The 23231-nt window shown below is 41.8% G+C and overlaps 1 protein-coding gene across 3 annotated transcripts in view; it reads left to right on the plus strand.

The window, feature by feature from the left end:
* The window catches only part of abcc4 (ATP binding cassette subfamily C member 4 (PEL blood group)), a 376726-nt gene extending 353658 nt beyond the window's left edge, over positions 1 to 23068 (plus strand). For all 3 annotated transcript variants that reach the window (XM_067986483.1, XM_067986484.1, XM_067986485.1), the window contains one exon: positions 20616 to 23068. In XM_067986483.1, coding sequence (XP_067842584.1) covers positions 20616 to 20723 — 108 coding nt within the window. In that variant the 3' untranslated portion in view covers positions 20724 to 23068. The remainder of the gene's footprint in view (positions 1 to 20615) is intronic.
* The last annotated feature ends 163 nt before the right edge of the window (positions 23069 to 23231 follow it).

Consider the following 23231-nt stretch of genomic DNA (forward strand, 5'->3'; position numbering starts at 1 on the left):
TATAATTTCCCCCATTTCTGACTGTAAGGGACCTACATTTGTCTTCACTCATCTTTTTCTCTTGACATATTTATAGAAGCTTTTACAGTAAGTTTTTATGTTCCCTGCTAGTTTACTCTCATACTCTGTTTTTCCCCTCTTAATCAACCTCTTTGTCCTCCTTTACTGAATTCTGAACTGCTCCCAATCCTCAGTTTTGCCACTTTTTCTGGCAATTTTATATGTCTCTTTGGATCTAATACTATCCCTAATTTCTTTTGTACGCCACGGTTGAGCCACCTTTCCAGTTTTATTTTTGCACCAGACAGGAATGAATAATTGTTGTAATTCCTGCACACATTCTTTAAATATTAGCCATTGCCTATCCACCGTCATCCCTTTTAGTAAAGATCCCCAATCTATCATAGCCAACTCGCACCTCATACTTTCACAATTTCCATTATTTTGATTCAGGACCCTAGTTTTAGATTCAACTACTTCACTCTCCATCTTAATGAGGAATTCTATCATGTTATGGTCGCTCTTCCCTAAGGGACCCTGCACAACAAGATTATTAATTAATCCTTTCTCATTGCACTATACCCAGACTAGGATTGCCTGTTCTCTAGTTGGTTCCTCAACGTATTGGTCTAGAAAACCATCACGTACACACTCCAGGAATTCCTCCCCCACAGTATTACTGCTAATTTGGTTTGACCAATCTATATGTATATTGAAGTCACCCATGATTATAGTTGTACCCTTCTTGCATGCGTCTCTAATTTCCTGTTTAATGCCCTCCCCTACATCTCTACTACCGTTCGGGGGCCTATAGACAACCCCACCAACGTTTTCTGCCCCTTGGTGTTTCTCAGCTCCACCCATACAGATTCCACATTGTGATTTTCCGAGCCAATATCCTTCCTCACTATTGCATTGATTTCCTCCTTTACTAACAACGCTACCCCACCTCCTTTCCCTTTTTGCCTGTCCTTCCTAAATATTGAATATCCCTGGATGTTCAGTTCCCATCCTTGGTCACCCTGCAGCCATGTCTCCGTAATCACAACTATATCATAACCGTTAATATCTATCTGCACTGTTAATTCATCTACCTTATTGCGAATGCTCCGCGCATTTAGACACAATGCCTTTAGACTTGTCTTTTTAAGATTGCTCGTCATCTTAGTTTTATTTTGCACGATGGCCTTGTTTGTTTTTCGCCCTTGTTTTCTCTGCCTTCCACTATTGCTTCTTCCCTTTCTGTCTTTTGTTTCTATCCTTGTTTCCTCCTCCTCTGTCTCCCTTCTGAGGTTCCCATCCCCCTGCCATTCTAGTTTAATCCTTCCCCAACAGCACTAGCAAACACCCCCGCGAGGACATCGGTCCTGCTCAGATGTAACCCGTCCCGCTGGTACAGGTCCCACCTTCCCCAGAACCGGTCCCAATGTCCCAGGAATCTAAATCCCTTCCTCCTACACCATCAGAGTAGACTGATGGAGCGGTAATTGGCCGGATTGTATTTGTCCTGCATTTTGTGGACAGGACATACCTGGGCAATTTTCCACATTGTCGGGTAGATGGCAGTGTTTTAGCTGTACTGGAACCGGTTTTTTAGAGGCGCGGCTAGTTCTGGAGCACAAGTCTTCAGCACTACAGCCGGGGCGTTGTCCGGGCCCATAGCCCATAATGCAGTAGATGCAATATATGTGGATTTTCAAAAGTTCTTCGAACACATAGTGGACTCATGGCTAAAGTCAGAGCATGTGGAGTCAGGGGACAAGTAGCAGAATGGATAGCAAGCTGGCTACAAAACAGAAAACAGAGAGTAGGGGCTCGATTTTAGCACCCGCTATCGGGTGCGTTCTCGGCGGGGGGGCCCCGAAAATGGCGAAATCCAGGAGCGGGACCGGATCGCGCCTCGATCCCGCCCACTTCCGGGTTCCCCGCTGACGCGCCGGCGTGGGCGCGCAGCCCCCGCTGGTGGGAATCCCGCAGGCAATTAAAGCCAGCGGGATGCCACTTGACAATATTTAGTTTGGTATTTCAGGTCATTAACTGACCTGATTAAGGGACTGTGTGTGATTTTTGATCAACATGGGACTGTTTCCCACACTGGGGGAAACACTCCCAGCTCGAATGGACGTGTTGCAGCTGTCAGCCTGTGGCAGCTGCAAAGGTCCATTTGACAGGTGGTGGGGGGGAGACCCTCACCCATTGCAGGAGGCCACTCTGTCACTTGGGACAAAGTTTGGCCTCCACCACCCTCCTCCTGACGGTCAAAGTCACCAACCTGCACACTTACCCCGGGGTCCGGAGACATGTACCTACCTTGCGGACACCCTCAGATATACATCAAGCGGATGGGGGCCGCCATAGCTCCAGTCATGACCTCCTCGGAGGGCGAACAGCATCACCAGCCTCGCCATCCACACCGTCCACCTCTGACACGTGGAGCTCCACAACAGAGTGCTGTGACACATCCACCTGTACAGCAGGAGGGAGGGCTACCGCAGAGAGAGATGCGTCGCAGAGGACACTACCCTCGCCACAGTTTCCACAGACCAAGGCTCAGCCTCCTGGACCTCTCTGAGCAGCAGTGCACACGGAGGCTCAGAGTCACTCGACATGTAGCGTGGACATCTGCAGCCTCTTTCATGCCGAGCTGCTCCTGGCTGGCCCGTGCACCATCTTCCTACCTGTCGCTGTCAAAGTCACCACTGCCCTCCCGAACTTCTCCTCCACAGCCTTCCAGGGTGCAACCAGGGACATCGCCGATGTCTCTCAGTCGTCTGCGCAGAAGAGCCCTGCAAATACACCTACACCCACTCTGCAGTGACACAATGGGTGGCATCAGTGGTGGGTTCTCAGTGATACCCAGGAGCGGGCATTATTGCACAAACCGGACAGGATTCGCGAAGACATGGCAGTAGTGGTGCCAATATAATGTGTGATGTGAGTTGTTCTGAAATTCAATATAACTAACAACCATGACAAACCCTCAAACACCCTTGTGCATCCCCTTCATGCTCACGACACGTTTGCCTTACGCTTCCTACTGCACATATGTGATGCATGCCCTGTGGCTGCAGCACAGGTGGTGGCAGGTTGAGTGAGGCTGGCCGTGAGAGAGATGCACAAGAGGGTGAGTATGGGATAGAGCCATGAGATTGTATGAGGATTGGGTTGCGTGGTAGTGGCGGGATGAGTACTGGCGAGGTGAGTAGGTGCAGGTAAGATGAGGATGAGGTTTGAGTGGGTATGAGGGGTGATGTGACAGAGTAGTGTTGGCAGTGCCGAAGGAGATGTGGGATGGGGGCAGTGATGTGGCAGACGGAGTGTAGGGGAAAGACTACGTGTACTCACTTTGGCTGACCTACTGAGATCATTGGACCGCCTCCTGCACTGTGTGCAGGTGGGCGATATGTTGGTGGCGCAGTTGACCCCCTCTGCCACCTCGAGCCAGGCCTTCCTGGTGGCGGAGGCGGGCCGCTTCCTCCCGCCCGCCGGGTGGAAGATCTCTGTCCTCCCCCTCCTCCTCACCCCATGTATTGATACCTGGGGTGAGGCATCATTAAACTGGGAGCAGCCTTCCCCCTGGGCTGCTCCATGCAGTCATCTTTGCTATTTGTTGCAGCATCTGTCAGTGGAGGACTGCCCCTTTAAATAGAGCGCCTCCAGCTGACAGATCTTACTGCGCCCGACGCGCAGATCAGCAGCGGGGAACCCGGTGGAGCAGGTAAGTGGCTCCAATTAGTGGTTTGCCTGCTATGATCGCGCGGGAAACCCACTAATTTCACCGGGCGCGTTACCCACGCGCCCACTTGCCCATCCGCCGAGAACCCGCAGCCCTGCTAAAATCTGCTAGGTGTTAAAGGTAGTTACTCAGACTGGCAAAAGGTGGGAAGTGGCGTTCCACAAGGATCGATGCTGGGACCACTGCTGTTCACTATTTACATAAACGATTTGGACTCAGGAATCAGAAGTACAATTTCAAAATTTCCAGATGACACCAAATTGTGGGGTATAGTTAATACCGAGGAGGACTGCAACTAAATACTGGAAGACTTTAATAAATTTGCAGAATGGGTGTGTAATTGGCAAATGAATTTCAATATAGATAAATGTAAGGTGGTACATTTTGCTAGGAAGAATAAGGAGGCCACATACTGCTTGGATATTAAGAGTCTCAGTGGGGTAGAGGAGCAAAGGGATCTGGGAGGACAGATTCACAAATCACTAAAAGTAGCGACGCAGATTGATAAGGCCATAAAAAAGGCCAACCAAGCACTGGGGCTCATTCCTAGAGGGATAGAATTGAAAAGCAGAGAAGTTATGTTGAACTTGTATAGAACCTTGGTTAGACCACACTTGAAGTACTGCGAACAGTTCTGGTCTCCATATTATAGAAAGGATATAGAGGCACTGGAGAAGTGCAAAAAAGATTTACTAGGATGATACCAGAACTGAGAGGTTATACCTATCAGGAAAGATTGAACAGACTGGAGCTCTATTCTCTAGAAAAGAGAAGACTGAGGGATGACCTGATCGAGGTCTTTAAGATTATGAAAGGGTTCGATAGGGTAGACATGGCAAAAATGTTTCCACTTGCGGGGGAGACCAGAACTGGGGGCCATAAATACAAGATAGTCACATTTAAATCCGATAGGGAATTCAGGAGAAACTTCTTTACCGGAGAGTGGCTATGATGAGGAACTCGCTACCACAAGGTATAGTCGAGGCGACTCGCATAGATGCATTTAAGGGGAAGCTGGATGAACAAATGAGGGAGAAAGGAATAGAAGGATATGCTGATAGGGAGGGAGAAGGCTCGTGTGGAGCAAAAGCACCAGCATAGTCCAGTTGGGCCGAATGGCCTGTTTCTGTACTGTACATTCTATGTAACTCTATGTATTGTGATATGTATAATGTTTTATTTTGTTTCATACCCTTATTTTGGAAATTAGAGACTTCAGTTAGGGAAAACAATGGCAGATAAAAAAAAGTTCACCTTTTTTTATATTAAATATTGTTTTAAATGTTTGTGGGATTTTGTAATGTTTAAAACAAAAACAGAAAAGGCTTGAAACACCCAGCAGGTCAGGCAGCAGCTGTAGAAAGAACAGACAAAATGTTTCCTCCGAAGGGTCCATTCCCAAAACATCTAGTCTTATTTATCCAGAGATGCTGCCTGACCTGTGGGGTGTTCCCAGCATTTTCTGTTTTTGTTTAGGATTTCCAACATTTACAGTATTTTGTTTTTTGACTCATTTTGTGTGCTTTCAGCAGCTGTTTTAGCAGACACCAGCTCTTGGTGCACTCTACGGCCTTGATGTGCAATAACTTGCATGTATACAGACTAAAGACTGGGATGTCATTACATAAATTCAGCAAAAAATAATCTCCAGATACAACGCTCCTTGAACTATACTTCAGTAGTTAAATATATTACATGCTGCAAGATTGAGCTATGTGGATCAGAAGGTCCCAGGTTCAATCCCTGATCTGTGATGAGCTGACAGTGGTGCAGCCATGACAATTTGCTTCAGTATCCTCGAAGTAGGGAGGAGAAAAAATTGGCATGGATTATACCTCCTAGCCAAGTTCTGCATTCTGGAAGCGTGCATATGTGGATGCACAGTGAGAAAAGGATCCTGCTTGGCAATGATCGCCTTTACATTCAAGTAGTCCAACAACAATCAAAGCTTAAGCACACACAAATAATGAAACAAAGAATATGTTTTTTTAATATATTTTTATGTATTTAGGATCCTCAATGGGTAATTTTAGAACATTGCTTTTACCCCGAGTGAAAAAGAATTTATAAGTGGTTACCCACTGAGGATTCTACCTACAGCATATTTCAAATATAGTATTTTCAACATATTTAATATGCTATGCTTCCCCGCATTAGTGGATTGTCTTATTTGACTTAGAATAACTTCCAGCTATCCTTCTGTGTTTTCCTTCTGAGCCTGGCCAAAGCTTGCAGCTTTTAAGAACCTTACTGTCCATAAGTGTTTCTGTTTTCTAAGTCCCTGTGTTCACAGCCAGTAGGGAAGGCCTGCCAAACAAACCCTGCCGAGTGCCTGGGGCTAGAGACTTCCCAAAAGGTGTGAAGTGTTTTCAGATTACTGAGACATGTTAACGAATTACTTATAACGTTTTCAGTGTGAGTATTGACACCACTGTATCAGCCAATGAGTTGGAGGCGGGGTGGGACTTACGACAGGACTTACAGCAAACAGAGTCTATTTTACAGCAAACAGCAGAGTCTATTTAAAGAGAGTCTCTACAAACTACAACAAACAGAATTCATGACCGAAACTACAGCAAAGTTTCCCGATAAAAGCAGGACTCTTTCACCAGCAAAATGCAGTCAGTGGAAGATAATTACATAATAGAAATTGATTATTTTTCCAGCAAAATGCAGTGAGTGGAGGATAGTTACAAATTATGTGCGTAAAATTAATCCCAGTCCCTTACAGCGATGTGGTCTCCAGGCATGATTGACGGGGGAATTTCCCAATCATCTCCATTATATACAGCCTACCGACTGACTCGGCAGAGAGTTTTGAATGTAGTTTTTTTGGTAGCACAAGAAAAACCTGAATCTAGAGGAGATCTTGTACACTTGTAGCTTAAACGTGCAGCCTGGACTATAATCCTACTTCAAAAAACATGCATTTTAAAAAATCACTACTGCAATACTTGTGATGTTGTGCCAAGTGCCTGCTGGTTGAGTGGCACAATCCAATGTATAACTTTCATTGCTGCCTTACTTGCAGACATACACAACATGACCATTGCACAAAAATTAGAAAAGCATAAAGAAAAATTGTAAAGAAATCCATTATTCATTTTAATTGAGGGTTGATGAGGGTAGTGTTGGTTGGTGTTGTGTATATGGACTTTCAAAAGGCATTTGATAAAGTAGCACATAATAGATTTGTTAGCAAAATTAAAGCCCATAGGATTAAAGGGACAGTGGTAGCATGGATACAAAATTGGCTACGGGTCAGAAAGCAGAGAGTATTGGTGAACGATTGTTTTTCAGACTGGAGGGAAGTATACATTTGCATTCCCCAGGGGTCAGTATTAGGACCACTGCTCTTTTTAATATATATTAATTACGTGGACTTGGACATACAGGGTATAATTTCAAAGTTTGCAGATGACACGAAACTTGGAAATATAGTAAACAATGTGGAGGATAGTAACAGACTTCAGGAGGACATAGACGGACTGGTGAAATCGGCAGACACATGGCAGATTAAATTTAACGCAGAGAAGTGTGAAGTGATGCATTTTGGTAGGAAGAATGAGGAAAGGCAATATAAACTAAATGATACAATTTTAAAGAGGGTGCGGGAACAGAGAGACCTGAGGGTATACATACACGAGTCTTTGAAGGTGCCGAGACAAGGTGAGAAGGCTGTTAAAAAGGCATACAGTATCCTTAGCTACATAAATAGAGGCATAGAGTATAAAAGCATGCAACCTTTATAAACACTGGTTAGACCCCAGCTGGAGTTGTGGCCAATTCTGGGCACCACTCTTTAGGAAGAATGTCAATGCCTTAGAGAGGGTGCAGAAGAGATTTACTAGAATGGTACCAGGGATGAGGGACTTCAGTTATGTGGAGAGACTGGAGAAGCTGGGGTTGTTCTCCTTAGAATAGAGAAGGTTAAGGGGAGATTTGATGGAGGTGTTCAAGATCATGAATGTTTTTGACAGAGTAAATAAGGAGAAACTGTTTCCAGTGGCAGAAGGGTCAGTCACCAGAGGACACAGATTTATGGTGATCGGCAAAAGAGCCAGAGGCAACATGAGGAAGCATTTTTTTACGCAGCGAGTTGTAATGATCTGGAATGCACGGCCTGAAAGAGTAGTGGAAGAAAATTCAATAGTAACTTTCAAAAGAGAATTGGATAAATACTTGAAGGGAAAAAATTTACAGGGCTATTTGGAAGGAGCAGGGAAATGGGACTAAATGGCACTTTCAAAGAGCCGGCACAGGCACGATGGGCCAAATGGCCTCCTCCTGTGCTGTACGAGCTATGATATGTTACATTAAATACGCGAGTGCTTCCCCCAGTGGATCATTGCCAGTTGGCCTTTTTTCTTATTCGTTCATGAGATGTGGGCGTTGCTGGCAAGGCCAGCATTTATTGCTCATCCCTAATTGTCCTTGAGAAGGTGGTGGTGAGCCGCCTTCTTGAACCGCTGCAGTCCGTGTGGTGAAGATCCTCCCACAGTGCTATTAGGAAGGGAGTTCCAAGATTTTGACCCAGCGACGATGAAGGAACTGCGATATATTTCCAAGTCGGGATGGTGTGTGACTTGGAGGGGAACGTGCAGGTGGAGGTGTTCCCATGTGCCTGCTGCCCTTGTCCTTCTAGGTTTTAGAGGTCGTGGGTTTGGGAGGTACTGTCGAACAAGCCTTGGCGAGTTGCTGCAATGCATCCAGTGGATGGTACACACTGCAGCCACTGTGCACCGGTGGTGAAGGGAGTGAATGTTTAGGGTGGTGGATGGGGTGCTAATCAAGCAGGCTGCTTTGTCCTGGATGGTGTCGAGCTTCTTGAGTGTTGTTGGAGCTGCACTCATACAGGCAAATGGAGAGTATTCCATCACACTCCTGACTTGTGCCTTGTAGATGGTGGAAAGGCTTTGGGGAGTCAGGAGGTGAGTCACTCGCTGCAGAATAACCAGCCTCTGACCTGCTCTTGTAGCCACAGTATTTATGTGGCTGGTCCAGTTAAGTTTCTGGTCAATGGTGACCCCCAGGATGTTGATGGTGGGGGATTCGGCGATGGTAATGCCGTTGAATGTCAAGGGGAGGTGGTTAGACTCTCTCTTGTTGGAGATTGGAGATGGTCATTGATTGGCACGAATATAACTTGCCACTTATCTGCCCAAGCCTGGATGTTGTCCAGGTCTTGCTGCATGCGGGCACGGACTGCTTCATTATCTGAGGGGTTGCGAATGGAACTGTACACTGTGCAATCATCAGCGAACATCCCCATTTCTGACCTTATGATGGAGGGAAAGTCATTGATGAAGCAGCTGAAGATGGCTGGGCCTAGGACACTGCCCTGAGGAACTCCTGCAGCAATATCCTGGGGCTGAGATGATTGGCCTTCTACAATCACTACAATCTTCCTTTGTGCTAGGTATGACTCCAGCCACTGGAGAGTTTTCCCCCTGATTCCCATTGACTTCAATTTTACTAGGGCTCCTTGATGCCACACTCGGTCAAATGCTGCCTTGATGTCAAGGGTAGTTACTTTCACCTCACCTCTGGAATTCAGCCTTTTTGTCCATGTTTGGACCAAGGCTGCAATGAGGCCTGGAGCCGAGTGGTCCTGGCAGAACCCAAACTGAGCATCGGTGAGCAGGTTATTGGTAAGTAAGTGCCGCTTGATAGCACTGTCGACGACACCTTCCAGCACTTTGCTGATGATTGAGAGTAAACTGATGGGGCGGTAATTGGCCGGATTGGATTTGTCCAGCTTTTTGTGGGCAGGGCATACCTGGGCAATTTTCCACATTGTCGGGTCGATGCCAGTGTTGTAGCAGAACTGAAACAGTTTGGCTAGTTCTGGAGCACAAGGTTTCAGCACTACAGCTGGGAAGCTGTCGGGGCCCATAGCCTTTGCTGTATCCAGTGCACTCAGCCGTTTCTTGATATCACGTGGAGTGAATTAAATTGGCTGAAGACTGGCTTCTGTGGTGGTGGGGATATTGGGAGGAGGCCGAGATGGATCATCCACTTGTCACTTCTGGCTGAAGACGGTTGCAAACGCTTCAGCCTTGTCTTTAGCACTCACATGCTGGACTCCGCCATCATTGAGGATGGGGATGTTTACAGAGCCTCCTCCTCTCCTGAGTGCCTCTGAGCTACAGAGAAGTCTTCCAGAGTTCCAGTTGCTGACTGCTACCCAGGATTTCTGCTGGAAGCAGCATATATACCACACTGAAGGAGGACACGAGCAAGTTAAGCTGTGATACCTCCCCACAATCAAATAGTCTGTTGGGCTATTCACATAAGGGGAGAATATTTGTGGCACAAAAAGAATAGATGTCCATGTGTTGCCTGACGGATGTTATTGAAGCTGATATTCTCTCAGTTTATGATGGTTATCAGAGTAGTTCTGTTGAATTGCAGCCAGTGCAGCTCACACTCAGATACCTAATTTCTCTTAACAAGAGGCAAAGAAGATGTAGATCTACATCTATATTGATTAAGATGATCATATTGCCAAATTATATTCTTTCTTCCGTGAATGTAATGGTCTTACTGTGACATTCCTAAATGTGATTTTGGGAAAAAAATCAATAAAAATATTAATCAAAAGAGAAACTAAGACAGGGAGTAGCAAAGGAGAAAAATGAGATAATGATTTAAATTAAATTACAATATTTTGAGACATAAATCACTCAAGAATATCCAGTGCTTATAACTAGAAAGATTACTGATGCGGTAGCCTCTGCTCTAATGTTTCATAATGAGAATTATAATTTCTCTGGTTGTGAAATTTGTACTAGCTTGGGGATGCAGACGTTTGAACACATTGTTACTTTTTTTGCATAATTCATTCAATTATGGGAACTAAAACTGCTTTCCCAAAATGACCTCAATCAGTCTTTTTTTAAAAAAAGGATATTTTAATAATTTGTCACAGGCTAGTCTAAATTTCTTTTTTACTTGAGACATTGCCAATGAAAACATAAATGTATTTCTTATAGGCCAGCAATATTACTATGCTACAAAGTGTTTTAGGCTTTTCAACTGCAGTATGTGGTAGAACTTTGATGAGTAATCACCCTAATGGAATTTAGGCAAGCATTATAAGAACAAATTCACACCAGCTGCAGTAGAACTACAATAATTGCATTGTAAACTTTAAAAAGTTCCAGGGCACTTCAACCAGAATCTGGATTATATTACTAAATCAGTTAAAAGAAAGAAGTTGCATTTATATAGCATTTTATCTTGTCCACAGAACATCCCAAAGCACTTTACAACCAATTAATTACTTCTGAATTGCAGTCACTCTTGTCATGTAAGCAAATACAACAGCCAATTTGTACACTTACAGAAAGACCTGCTAGTCTGTTTTTCGTCCTCTTGGTTGAGGGAGGAATGTTGGCCAGGACACCAGGAGAAGCACCTCAGTTCTGCACAGGAATGTCAACCTAAATTATGTGCTTAAGTCCTGGGAGTTTGAACCCACAACCTTTTGAATTAGAGATGAGAGTGCTACAAGCTGATACAGTTGAGTTTGAATCCCCAGAAGTCATGCTGAAGTTGTACCTAGCTTTGGTCAGGCTGCATCTGGAGTATTCCGCACAATTCTAGTCACTGCGACATAAGGAGGCAAGCCAGAGGAAAGCAACATGGCTGATCCCTCAGTGTTATTGCAAAAAGCAATGAGATTGATTCTGGATACCGTAAGATACAGTTAGAGAATTCTATATGACTATAAAAAATTTAACCACTATGTGGCAAAATTCTGCCTGCTGACATGTTCCAACAGTAGAATAACATGCCATGCCACATGTGTTGTGGGGGAGGGGAGAGTGAGTCTCCAATCCTTGTTTCTAATGTTGGAAATAGGGTGCGAAAGGTGCCAGAAAACCCAAATGTAGCTTATTAACTGCGGGGAGCAAGGGGATGAGAGGTTGATCTAATTAAGTGGACTATGTTACAGTTTCCACATATAAAGGTGCCTACAGACCTGTCAGAGATGGTGCTAAGAAGAGCAAGCCTTTGCCAAACACAATAGCATTGAAATTTGTTCCATGGTGACCGTTACCCGTGACGGAACAGGGTGAATAAACAGTTATCTGATTGACACCCACTTCAGTTGAAGAAACTTCCCATGCCAAGCCAAATAATGTCGTATACTGGTGTAACTGAGGCCAGTCATGAATGCTCACTGATCAAAACAACCAAACACCCACAGGATATGGTAGATGAAATTTAAATAGACAAGTGTAAAATGCTACACCTATAAATGAAAAGTAGACAACTTGCATACTAATGAGTGGTGTTGAAATAGCTAGGGATGAAGCTGAAAGAGACTTAGGAGTCTTGATAGACTCAATGCCAAACAATACAGCAAATAACAAAGCTGATAGGATGTTGAACTACATAGCTAAAACTGAAGACTATAATAAGAGGAGGTAATTATCTTGTGATATTTAACACACTTGTACATCGCAAGTGTAAGATACAATAAATCCGCAGCCATAGCTGACCCCGTCTTCTCCCTTTGTCACACCAGCAACCACTTTCATTATGTAGAGTTGCCCTACACCTAATCAGAAATACATGAAATAGAATTGGCACAGCAGCAATGGTGATATGAGCATTTTTTTGTGTTTATTGCACAATACGTGCCTCCCATGTATATTTTATGGTCTTCTCTCATACAAATTGTGTTCCCCCTCTCATCCTGCGTGTGTTGGTTCACTTTGTGCTGCCTTTCTTGATGGCAGTTACTACTATTGGAAAATAGCTTGCAGAATTATGAACCTTTTATAATATAGAATGATGGAGGGATCAACAGCACCCCCTGACAGTGTCAGCGCAGGGAGTAACTTGAACATTCATCACAGAAGGCTGCTTGACTTCCTGCGAGGCACCAGAAGCAAAATGGCCAGGACTCCATGAAATCCAGGGGCAGGGATAAAGTAAGCAAAACCCTCCCTATGGTTGACTGTTTGATTTCTCCCAAGACCCCATGTCAGACATGGAGGATTGTGGAGCAGTGAGGTTTTCATTAAACCTGGTATGTCCAGCACATTATGGAAGTACTTGTGAATTGTGGGTATTGAACTCTGACATGGAGGTCTTTAATATGGATATATCTACCCTGCTCAACCTCTCTTCCATCACAGCATGCATGGTGGCCCAACACCATCTTCTATCATCCTCAGTTTAAAAGTAGGCCCACTTTGTACCTAATAAATATGCAACTCCTTAATGGCCTCTCTAAACAATCTTCACCAGATGGATGTTTTACCTCCTCTATATGCTATGTGCTCCCCTGCTGGTAACTTAGTAGGTTGTGAAAGTTCAGCTGGGTCTGTCTCTGCTGATGTCTGGTACAATACAGGTAGTTGTAGGAAAGTCTTCTGGTACGGTGTGTGATCTGTTGTACTTGAGAAAACACAAGGGGCTAGCTTTTAACTATGGGTGCATTTCAGGAAGGTGGCGGGAGGAGGGCTCACCATCCGCTGAAGGCCCTGAGGAGAGACCCGAGCCCTTTTGAAATTAGAGCTGGACTTCATTTCCTTAATCCCGGTGAGCTGCGAGCGTTAATCGGGTGCTCACAGACAGCTCACTGGTCAGCTGAGGCTGGAATCCCAGTGGCTTCATCACAGGACCAAGCCAGAAATTTTCTCATGGTGGGGAGGGAGAGAAGGAGGCAGTCAAGGGCACAGATGAGCTGACAAAAAAACAAAAACTTCCCTTTTTCTGAGTAGTCTGCAGTGATCTTTTTAAGGATCGCCATGTAGGCCGGTCATAGAGTCATACAGCACGGATAGAGGCCCTTCGGCCCATCGTGTCCGCGCCGGCCATCAAGCCGGTCAACACCTGTTTCCAATGGGCATAGCATGTAAGATTCACGCTCTGTCATTGGTACCTAAAAATTGGAATGAAGCTCCTGCCTGAAACAGGTGGATGGCCCCAGGAAAATAGCGGCAGGCTTACCTGCGATTAAGTACTGCGATTTTCAGACCACTACTGCCTCATTCCCTTCCGGCAGAGCGATATAAAATCAGTACCTCGGTTATTTAATATCTAGAGTATGAAAATCCAAAGTAATAGTTGCCTACTTACTTCAAGACAATAGAGAAGGCCAAATATTATTGCAGACTACAATTTTTATCTGAGAAGAAAGGTAGTTACTCAAGTCACAGGCAAATGTATTAATTATGGCTCTGTCATCCCCTCCAGACATTCCAAACCAAAAGATTCTACCCTAGCATCAAAAGCAAAATACTGTGGATACTGGAAACCTGAAATAAAAATAGAAAATGCTGGAAATACTCAGCAAGTCAAGCAGCATCTGTGGAGAAAAAATCAGAGTTAACGTTTCAGGTCAAAGACCTTTCATCAGAACTGGAAGAAGTTAAAGATTTAACAGTTTTTAAGCAAGTACAGAGCCACAGAAAGGGGGGAAGGAGGAAGGGGAGGAAAGAACAAAAGTGAAGGTCTCTGATAGGGTGGAGGGCAGGAGTGATAAAATGACAAATGGAACTATGGTGCAAGGCAAGGAGGGTAGTAATGGGACAGGTTAAGAAACAAAAGATGAGTCTAGAGGAGTTGTAAATGGCAACATCAGAACCATTACCAGCAACTGATGTCTAGAAAAAATGGTTATGATCTGAAGTTATTGAAATCAGTGTTGAGTCCAGAAGGTTTTAAAGTGCCTAATTGAAAAATGAGGTGCTGTTCCTCGAGCTTCTGTTGGGCTTCATTGGAACAGTGTAGGAGGCCGAGGACAGAGGGGTCAGAGTGGGAGTGGGACGAAGAATTAAAATGGCAAGCGACCAGAAGGCCAGGGTCAGGTTTGCAGCCTGAACGGAGGTTTTCAGTAAAGCGATTACCCTAGCATCTTTGGATATCATTAACACTTTGATCTGATTGGGGTGCTCAAGAACTGAATATCAAATTTATCACCACATCGGGAAAATACATCCTATAGGCTATTTCCAACCTGGCTCCAAAGCTTCTAATCAGCAAGTCTATATTGGCACATGTTTTTTTCTAATAGGGATCAAGAGGCTCATTTTCTGCTTGTTAAACTGATGATCACTGCTCTGCTGAATAGTTCAAAGCCGTTTGCTAAATTCTGATAAATAGTCAGCAGCATGGGGATGGCGAGAGGAAATTTCAGCATTCCAAGCTGTTAGCAAATTCTTCGTGTTTGATGACGGAGGTCTGTGAAAGGCCCTGATTTCCAAAATGAGGAATTTCACCTCCAGTATTCTTTAAATAACCTAAATAATTTCAATCTTTTAAGAATTGGTGTAAAAATAGCACACCTCCTTAAGTTATTTTTGATTTAAAGTTTAAAAATTATCTGCTGTCTGAAAACCTTTCATTTCAAAGCCGTGTCAAAAGCGACCTGTACAGACAAAGATCAGATTAATTCTGGGACTTGATAGTCATCTTTTTAGTAAACTGGCTTCTCTCTAAACCTCAACAAAAAAGATTTAATTTTGTTTGTGTAAATACATCTTTTATTAATGTATTCTTTCTCTTGAATACATTTCAGATAAAGCTGAAGTAGCCTTGACATCAGTTCATTTTTGTTATTTTTACTTGTCAAAGAACAGAGATACCAAGGAAGTGTGGAAAAATGGCCGGAATGTGGCCATTATAGGACAGTAAAAACTGATAGCATTTCATTTCCTTTTTATTCAGTTCATACGTTTATCAGAAGACCTACATCTGTCTCGGCACAAGTAGAATTTGATAGACTATAACAATTCAAAGGCTCAACATATGACTACCTTATTACTTCAGTATCACTTTTTTTTTACATTTTCAAGATGTTGCTTGGTTCAGTCATTGTCAGGCAGCTTTTTTTTTCATTGTAGTCGTTCTCTTCATAGCTCTGATTTACCAACTCAAATAACTGCCTTACGCAACAAATTCAATGCAGAGATTTAATACAAATAATACTGAAGTATCTACACTTGTCAGTCATGCTTCTGACAATGTTTTGGTTCTAATCTGATATTACTGTCCAAACCTATTTTGTTCATTTCATGTTAGAAAATGAGAAATCCTTGTGCAGGAACTAGATTTACTTACCTTTTGTTACCCAGTTTTTTCATTTATCTTTCAATTTCAACTGCATGAAATGATTTTGCTTATCATAGCAATACCTTTTTCGTGCTGCTTGATATTGATAAAACATGAAAATGTATCAGCATGTATGATCAATAATTATTACAATTACTGTGTCATCAAAAAATGTTAAGATGTATGCTTTAAATTCCTCTGTGCATCACTTTTCTTTTCTAAGTAGTTCTGTAAACAGTGGGAGCCTTGCATCTAAGGGTGATGTTCAAAACCTGATGAAAAACGTAAGTCTACCATGTTCTGTAGTTAATGCAGATATGTTCCTGGAGGAAATCATTTACAAGATTTATCCTACAAGAGACCTGACCTGATGGTGTGTGGGGGCGTCACATTTGGGATGTTGTGGCCATTTTTTCACAGGATTGGGCATGATGTTTAAGCAAGCTAAAAGAAAAAGGAGCTAGCTTTCGTAATGTTTTCTCATAGACTGTAAATTATAAGCAATTTGTTAGCTTGTCTCAGTAATCAATAAACACTTCACACCCAATGTGCTGGGGAGTCACTGGTCCTATGTGCTGGATATGAGGTCTGGCAGACCTTTCCTTTCTGGCTGTGAATAGTGCAAGGTTAAAACACACTGACACTGGCAGTCATACAGAGTTGTTTTTGCAACAGAATACTGAGGCAGCCAGGCAGTAAAAGGCTGCAAGAAGGTTGGTGTGCAAGAGAGAATGGTCAGAAATGATCTAGTTTAAGTCACATAAGACAACCCACTGATTTGGGGAAACTTGGCCTTATTTTGTATTATTACGCAAAGATTAGTTGTACTGTTTGAATTAAGTGAGCCCAAACATACGAACATACAAACAATGATGGACAGGAAAAGACTCTCTGGTCCATCCAGCCTGTTCCAGATAATTGTGATACTTTGTGTATCACAATATATACACTCCCCACCCCACACCATGTGATCTCCTGGGAGAGGTGAAAAAACAGATAAAAATCCAGGCCAATTTGGGGGAAACAAATCTGGGAAATTCCTCTCTGACCCCTTTGGCGATCAAAATATAATTCTATGCATTGCATTACCTATCTTTTGTAAGAAGTGATCTCTGCCCCAGCCAGGAACAGGTCCAGCTCTTGCTTAAAGCAATTCAGCAAAGTGGCATCCACCGCACGAGCCGGAAGCCTGTCCACTGTTCTCTGGGAAAAGAACCATCTCCTAACAACTTGTACAACTTAAAATTGTGATTCCTGGTCCTCCCTAACATATTTAATTGGAACAAACTGTCAACTGGAACACAGACTATTCTCTTCATCATCTTATAAACCTGAATCGGATCAGCCGTAAGTCTACGCTTCTTTGAAGTGTAGTCCCAGCTCTTTTAGCCTATCTTGATAGCTAAGATGCTTTAAGCTGGGAATTAGTCTAGTGGCCATCCTCTACACTCTTTCCAAAACCTCAATATCACCGACCGTGTAAGGAGATCAAAACTGGACACAGAATTCCAAATGAGGATATAATTAATATAATTAAGAACCTGAAAATAGATAGAGCAGCCGGGCCAGATGATATCCACCCAACGGTCTTCAGGGAGATGGGACATGTGCTGTGCAAGCCCCTTGGCCGTATTTTTAATACCTCACGTTCTCATAGACTGGAAGAAGGCTAATGTAGTCCCCGTTTTTAAAAAAGGAGACAAGATGGATCCAGGTAACTATAGGCCCATTAGTTTGACATCAGTAATACAAAAGATGTTTGAAGGTATCATTAGGGATTTCATATATGATTACTTGGATAGAGAGGGACATACTGAGGACACCAACATGGCTTCAAAATAAAAAAGTACATGTCTAACAAATCTGATTATATTTTTTGAAGAAGTCACCAAGATGGTGGATGAGGGAAGCCCAGTAGACATTGTCTATTTAGATTTCCAAAAATCATTTGACAAGGTACCGCACAAGATCAAAGCCTCCGGTATTAGTGATAATATATTGAGCTGGATTGAGAACTTCCTGGGAGGACGTAGACAGAAAGTAGTAATAGATGGATTTGGATCTGTTTGGAGACCAGTCATCTGTGGTGTCCTGCAGGGATCGGGGTTACTATTTTTATCAATGATCTAGATGTAGGTGTTGGGGGTATGATCTGCAGATTTACAGATGATATCAAGATCTTTGCGAGTGTCAGGACTGTAGACGATGTTCGACTGTTTCAGGCGGATCTTGATGTGTTGGGGGACTGAGCTCATGACTGGCAAATGATGTTTAATTGGGAGAAGTGCAGTGTTATGCATGTGGCAGGACAAATGCTCAACATACATCCACCCTTCAGGGAAAAGCATTAAGGCAGGTGGAGAAAGAAAGACATCTGAGTATTCTGGTGCATAGATCTCTAAAGGTTCACGAGCAATGCCATGAAGTGATAGCTAAAGCAAATAGGGTGTTGGGGTGCATTTACACGACAATTGACTTAGACAAAGCATGCTATTTTAACCTTCTATAAGCGAAGCTAGTCTTTGGCAGTCTTTGACAGCCCAATACAGTCTTTGACAGGATGGTTCCCGTAGACTGGAAAGAGGCTTTTGTAGTACCCATCTTTATAAAAAGAGACAAGACAGACCCGGGTAACATTAGTTTGACATCAGTAACAGGAAAGATGCTTGAGGGTATCATTAGGGGTGTAATATATGATTACTTGGATAGAGAGGGACATACTGGGGACACCCATATCTGAAAAACCTTTTCCCATTACTTCCACAATTGTCCACAATCCTCTTTTCCGTTATCCTTTTAGCTGATCTAATAGCAGCCTTTGTTTTCTTTAGCTGTTCTTTGTACTTAACTCTGTTTAGTTGAGTATTAGATGCCTTAAGATTGCTGCCATTCTGTGTGTTCATCTCACCATGAAATAAAGCAGCTTATCGATTCATATCTGGCCTTGTCTTACTGTGTTTGCTTGGTCCGCCTTCAGAGAGATTGAAGAAATACACGTGCAAAAGTCAGGAATATCTGGTTCAGGTCACAAGAGGGTACTATTGTTGCATCCCTGGATTATGCTACCATGCAAGTAGATATAGGGCAGCTTTGGTCAATTCCCATAAAAGTAAGATGCTCAGACCCCTTGTGGGAGCAACTGACTAACACCACTGAACACAAGAAGGTATATACACCCAGACCCGAATTTGTAACGGGGTTATCACTGCCATTGACATGAATCCAACAAATTTTGAACTTCTTTGCCCATATTAAATATTTGTTTTTTGTTGTATATTAAAATAAACCTTTTTCAGTTATTTTAATCCATTTTATTGCATAATCTGGTTGGTACTTATAGTTGATTGGCATTGTGCATGTTGTTTTACATTAGATGCACACTGTAAAGATTTGATATGATTTAATACTTCATATATACAGTTTTTGTCTCTCTGTGTATCAGAACCAATGAACTAACTTTTTTTATTGGTATTATATTTTTAATTGCCTTCTGTATTGTTTACTCTATTACAAAGTATTGCAATGTTTTCTCATTGCTCTTGATTAATCAAAATATATTGTACTAAGGAGGGTAAATTCACCAATCTGGTTTTCCCAACGGAGAACCGTATATGAAGGAAATGTAGGTCACAGAGAATCAGCACGACATTGTTGAAGTCCTATCTTCAACCCATGCTCCCTTCAAGCACAGCTCTCCACTGGGAGCGCAGGATCAGTGAGTTTACCCTTTGGTGTCGGTTAATTTTGACATAGATTCTAGGGTATATTTTGTGAGATGAGGCTCCCAGTTCAGATTGGAGAATTGGGCGCACTGACCTCTGAGCCCAATTATCTGCTCTGTGCTCCAGACAAGCGAAGCTTCACATTGAGAGCCTCATCTTACAACATGTACCTTACTAAAATTGCAGTGACAATGATAGGTTTGTGATTGTGAAATCCACCCTAAATCCATGGACTGATCTTCTCAATTCCTGGATAATCCACTAAGTGAAGCTGATTTTTAACCTTTTGAGGATTACAGGAGCATTTTTTGACAAAATTGAAAGCTATACAATGGCAGACAAATGAATACTAACATCCAACAAGCGACCTGACTAAATAACTTTTATGATCAAAAAGTCCAACATAAATTGCAGATTTGGGTCATAGTGAATTAAACATTATTGCTGTTCAAATAACGTTTGCAAACATTGCAGTGCAAACATTGCAGTACCAAGAATATGTTTCCAAACATCAGCATTTCTACAGAAATGTTATACTTTCTACAGATATGTACTTTAATAGAAGCAGAGTGATACTCTGATGTCTTATAATGCACAATGAAGGGAATTGGCTGATGTGTTGGGTTGAACGCTGCCCATTCAACATTCAAGCTAGGATCAAATTTAGGCCCAATGGATAAAAATCACTCTACCTCTCTCTTTCAGAAATGCCCATAATTTGTTGCAAATTAGCTATTCGATCAGAGAGCCCACAAGGCAAGTTGTTCTAAGAAATAGAAATGTCCCTGTTGAGGTTGGATTAAGGCATGTTGTTGAGGATCTGTGGAAGGCGTTTTAACCTGCATCTGACACTGAGTGAAAGAGTGAGGAAAATATCCCATTCTTTACTGTACACAGTGAGCTAAGAAAAATGGTCCTTATCAGAGGGTTTTTGTGTATCTGTTCCACTTATCAAGAACTGAACAACTAGGAATTGCTGACATTTGAGACTTTTTTTATTGCGCTTGAAATAATAGGATTATGAGAACTTGCTGGAATATGTTCAAGAACCTATTTCAGGATTCTGTTTTTCTTTCCTTTGACAGATGCATTTGAAAAGGAAAACTTTACAAGGAGCACAGACTGACCAAATACTAGCCAATGGTTCGGCAATAGTATCTCCTAACAGTATTGTCTTTGAGACATCACTATGAGCAGAAGAGCAAAGCAGAGTGGAACATCTATGTAAAGCAGTAAAAAAAACCACTTACGGCATAATCTTTCACAGAAAGGATTGTTTAACCTAAAGAAACACGACTTGTAGAATGGGTAAAGATTTGCACCAAAAAATTCCATCTTTCCATTACTGGACCTGATTTATAACAATTTGCAGCATTTAGCAATATAAAATATGAATTTGAGCTTGAGATCAAACAGAAAGCTATACTTACTCTGTTGCTTAAAATGGACTCTTGATCCAAAAAGATAATATTAGATACACCAACTTTTTTTTAAACCGTAGAACTGTTTGAAAATTTGGGAGGAAGAGAAATTTCCCCTTTAATAATTGAAGTGCGTTGACTTCATGACTGCCTCTTATCGTGGTGGACTGGGTGATCCAAGTGAAGTTTGTATAGAATTTGCATGTGACTACTATCATTGTAGGTTGCCCCCCGCCACCTCTCCATTTCCCCAAATCAATTGCCACCAATATTTATGCTACGGCCAAACAATGAAATCAGACCCGGTTTGTTCAGTATACCTGGTCTAATAATTCAGAGTTCATGCAGACCATGGGTTTTGTACAAGTTCTTCAATGTTATTTTTACCACATAGTTTAGAGGTTCTCTGATTAAAATTAAAGAGCTCAGATAGTCTAAAGTTTATATTTTGTTCTTTATTGACCGTTTTTCCTAGTAATCAATAAACTACTTTTGTTTAATCGGCAAGTTAATTGCATTACAGGTCTACATTTTACAGGTTTCATTTTGGGTGAAGAGTTAGCTGGACATCAAAAAATTCAGTTGTTCAAAGGAAACTTTTCTATATCATTTTTATGTCAAGACTCGGCTAAAAGTGAAATCTATTGAATGTACAAGGTGGTCTTTTTTTTTGGAGGTTGTTGACCACGAAGATCTTCTAAAAGTTGTCACACTCGGACCACCTTATCTCCAATGATACAGGAATAATGAACCCTTGTACTTGATTTCATTGAGTCAGGCAATAGCACTTGCCTTCCTACTGCCAATTATTCCATGAAAATATCAACTTGAATTTAGTAATATGCAATTTTTTTAGTTTATTACTATTTTATAAAAGAAATACTTCAGTAAAACTGGTTTGTTTAGTTGTCAACTGGAATAGCTTTCTACATTTTGAAGTATTCGGTGCCTTAGTAGCAATAATAAAAGTTACCAAAGCTATACAAATGGCCTATACCTTAGATGGGCCACATTACTGCAGTTTACTGTTCTTCAGTATGGTAGAAATTATTAGGCATCATTATAAGAAAAGGGAAGAGCTAACATAATAACATGTGACAAGGAATCTTCATTGTAATATTTAGCCACGGTTTTTATGCTTTCTTTAAATGGTGTTTAGTTTCTCAGCTGATTAATCCTTTAACTACACCATATTTATTTTTATTAAAATTGCGCTGTCTTTTTGCAGCTGATTTGTGCTGTTGAGGAGAACATCATTTATTTTGGATGAAATTATAAGAAGTTTGGTTAAATTGCATCCTGGTTTTATTCAGTTTCCCCAATGCCCTCAAATGCCACAGTCCTTCTGTTTAGACACTTAAGAATAATGCATTAAAACATTTCAAGGAAAATGTTATGCTGATTAATTTAAATCCTATTAAAAGTGCAATTCTAACTGTTTTATGTGCATGTTTGCTTTCATTGCTCAGGGTTACTATGGGTCTAAAGATTATTTCAGTTAGATTTCAGTCCACTGTTGAATACTTTGTACGGGTTGATACTGATGGTGTTTTGGTATAAACTCAAAATAAACTAGGAGTATATGTATGACTGTTAATATAAAATGCAACTAGTAAAGCATTGAAAAAATCATTAGCAAAAGAACTTCTACTTTGTAACAAGAACCATTTTCAAATGTGTAAAAGAGTGAATCTTTGTAAATGCTTCAAAGCTGGCAACATGCATCATAAATGCTGGATTATGCAAGTGGTTAGACTGAGTACAAAAGCAAACTATCAGCTATACTCAAACCAACTTGCCCCACTTCTGCATCTGTTCACTGACCAAATGGTTGATTCAGCTCAGGAAAAGTGATGTATATATTGATCTAAATTAAAGTTGATCCAAGATCATTCACGGTGCATTTTTAAACTGGATTCACTCGAACTCCATTTACATGGCCACTGTTGGTTGATTTTTATTGAATTTTCTGCTTTATACATAAAGAAGTGTAGGCTGCAAATTATTACTGTTTTAAAATTGGGGACGGAATTAAATGCAGTTGTGAACTTTGCTTTATTTAATCGAACTGGGTAACACAGATTTCCATAATAAATAGAGTGAGTTTTGTGTTTGAACCATAATGTCTGTGTATATTAATTTTACTGTTTATTGCTTTTGTTTCTGTGAAAAGATTGCCTTATACCTTTTGTAATCTGTGCAATACTTTAGTAGAGATCCTACAGATGCTACAATCTATTAGCCAACATTTATTAATATCCTGTTTCCACATAGTGGATT

Source organism: Heptranchias perlo, chromosome 6 (genome assembly GCF_035084215.1).
Source record: "Heptranchias perlo isolate sHepPer1 chromosome 6, sHepPer1.hap1, whole genome shotgun sequence".
In the NCBI taxonomy this organism is placed as follows: Eukaryota; Metazoa; Chordata; class Chondrichthyes; order Hexanchiformes; family Hexanchidae; genus Heptranchias; species Heptranchias perlo.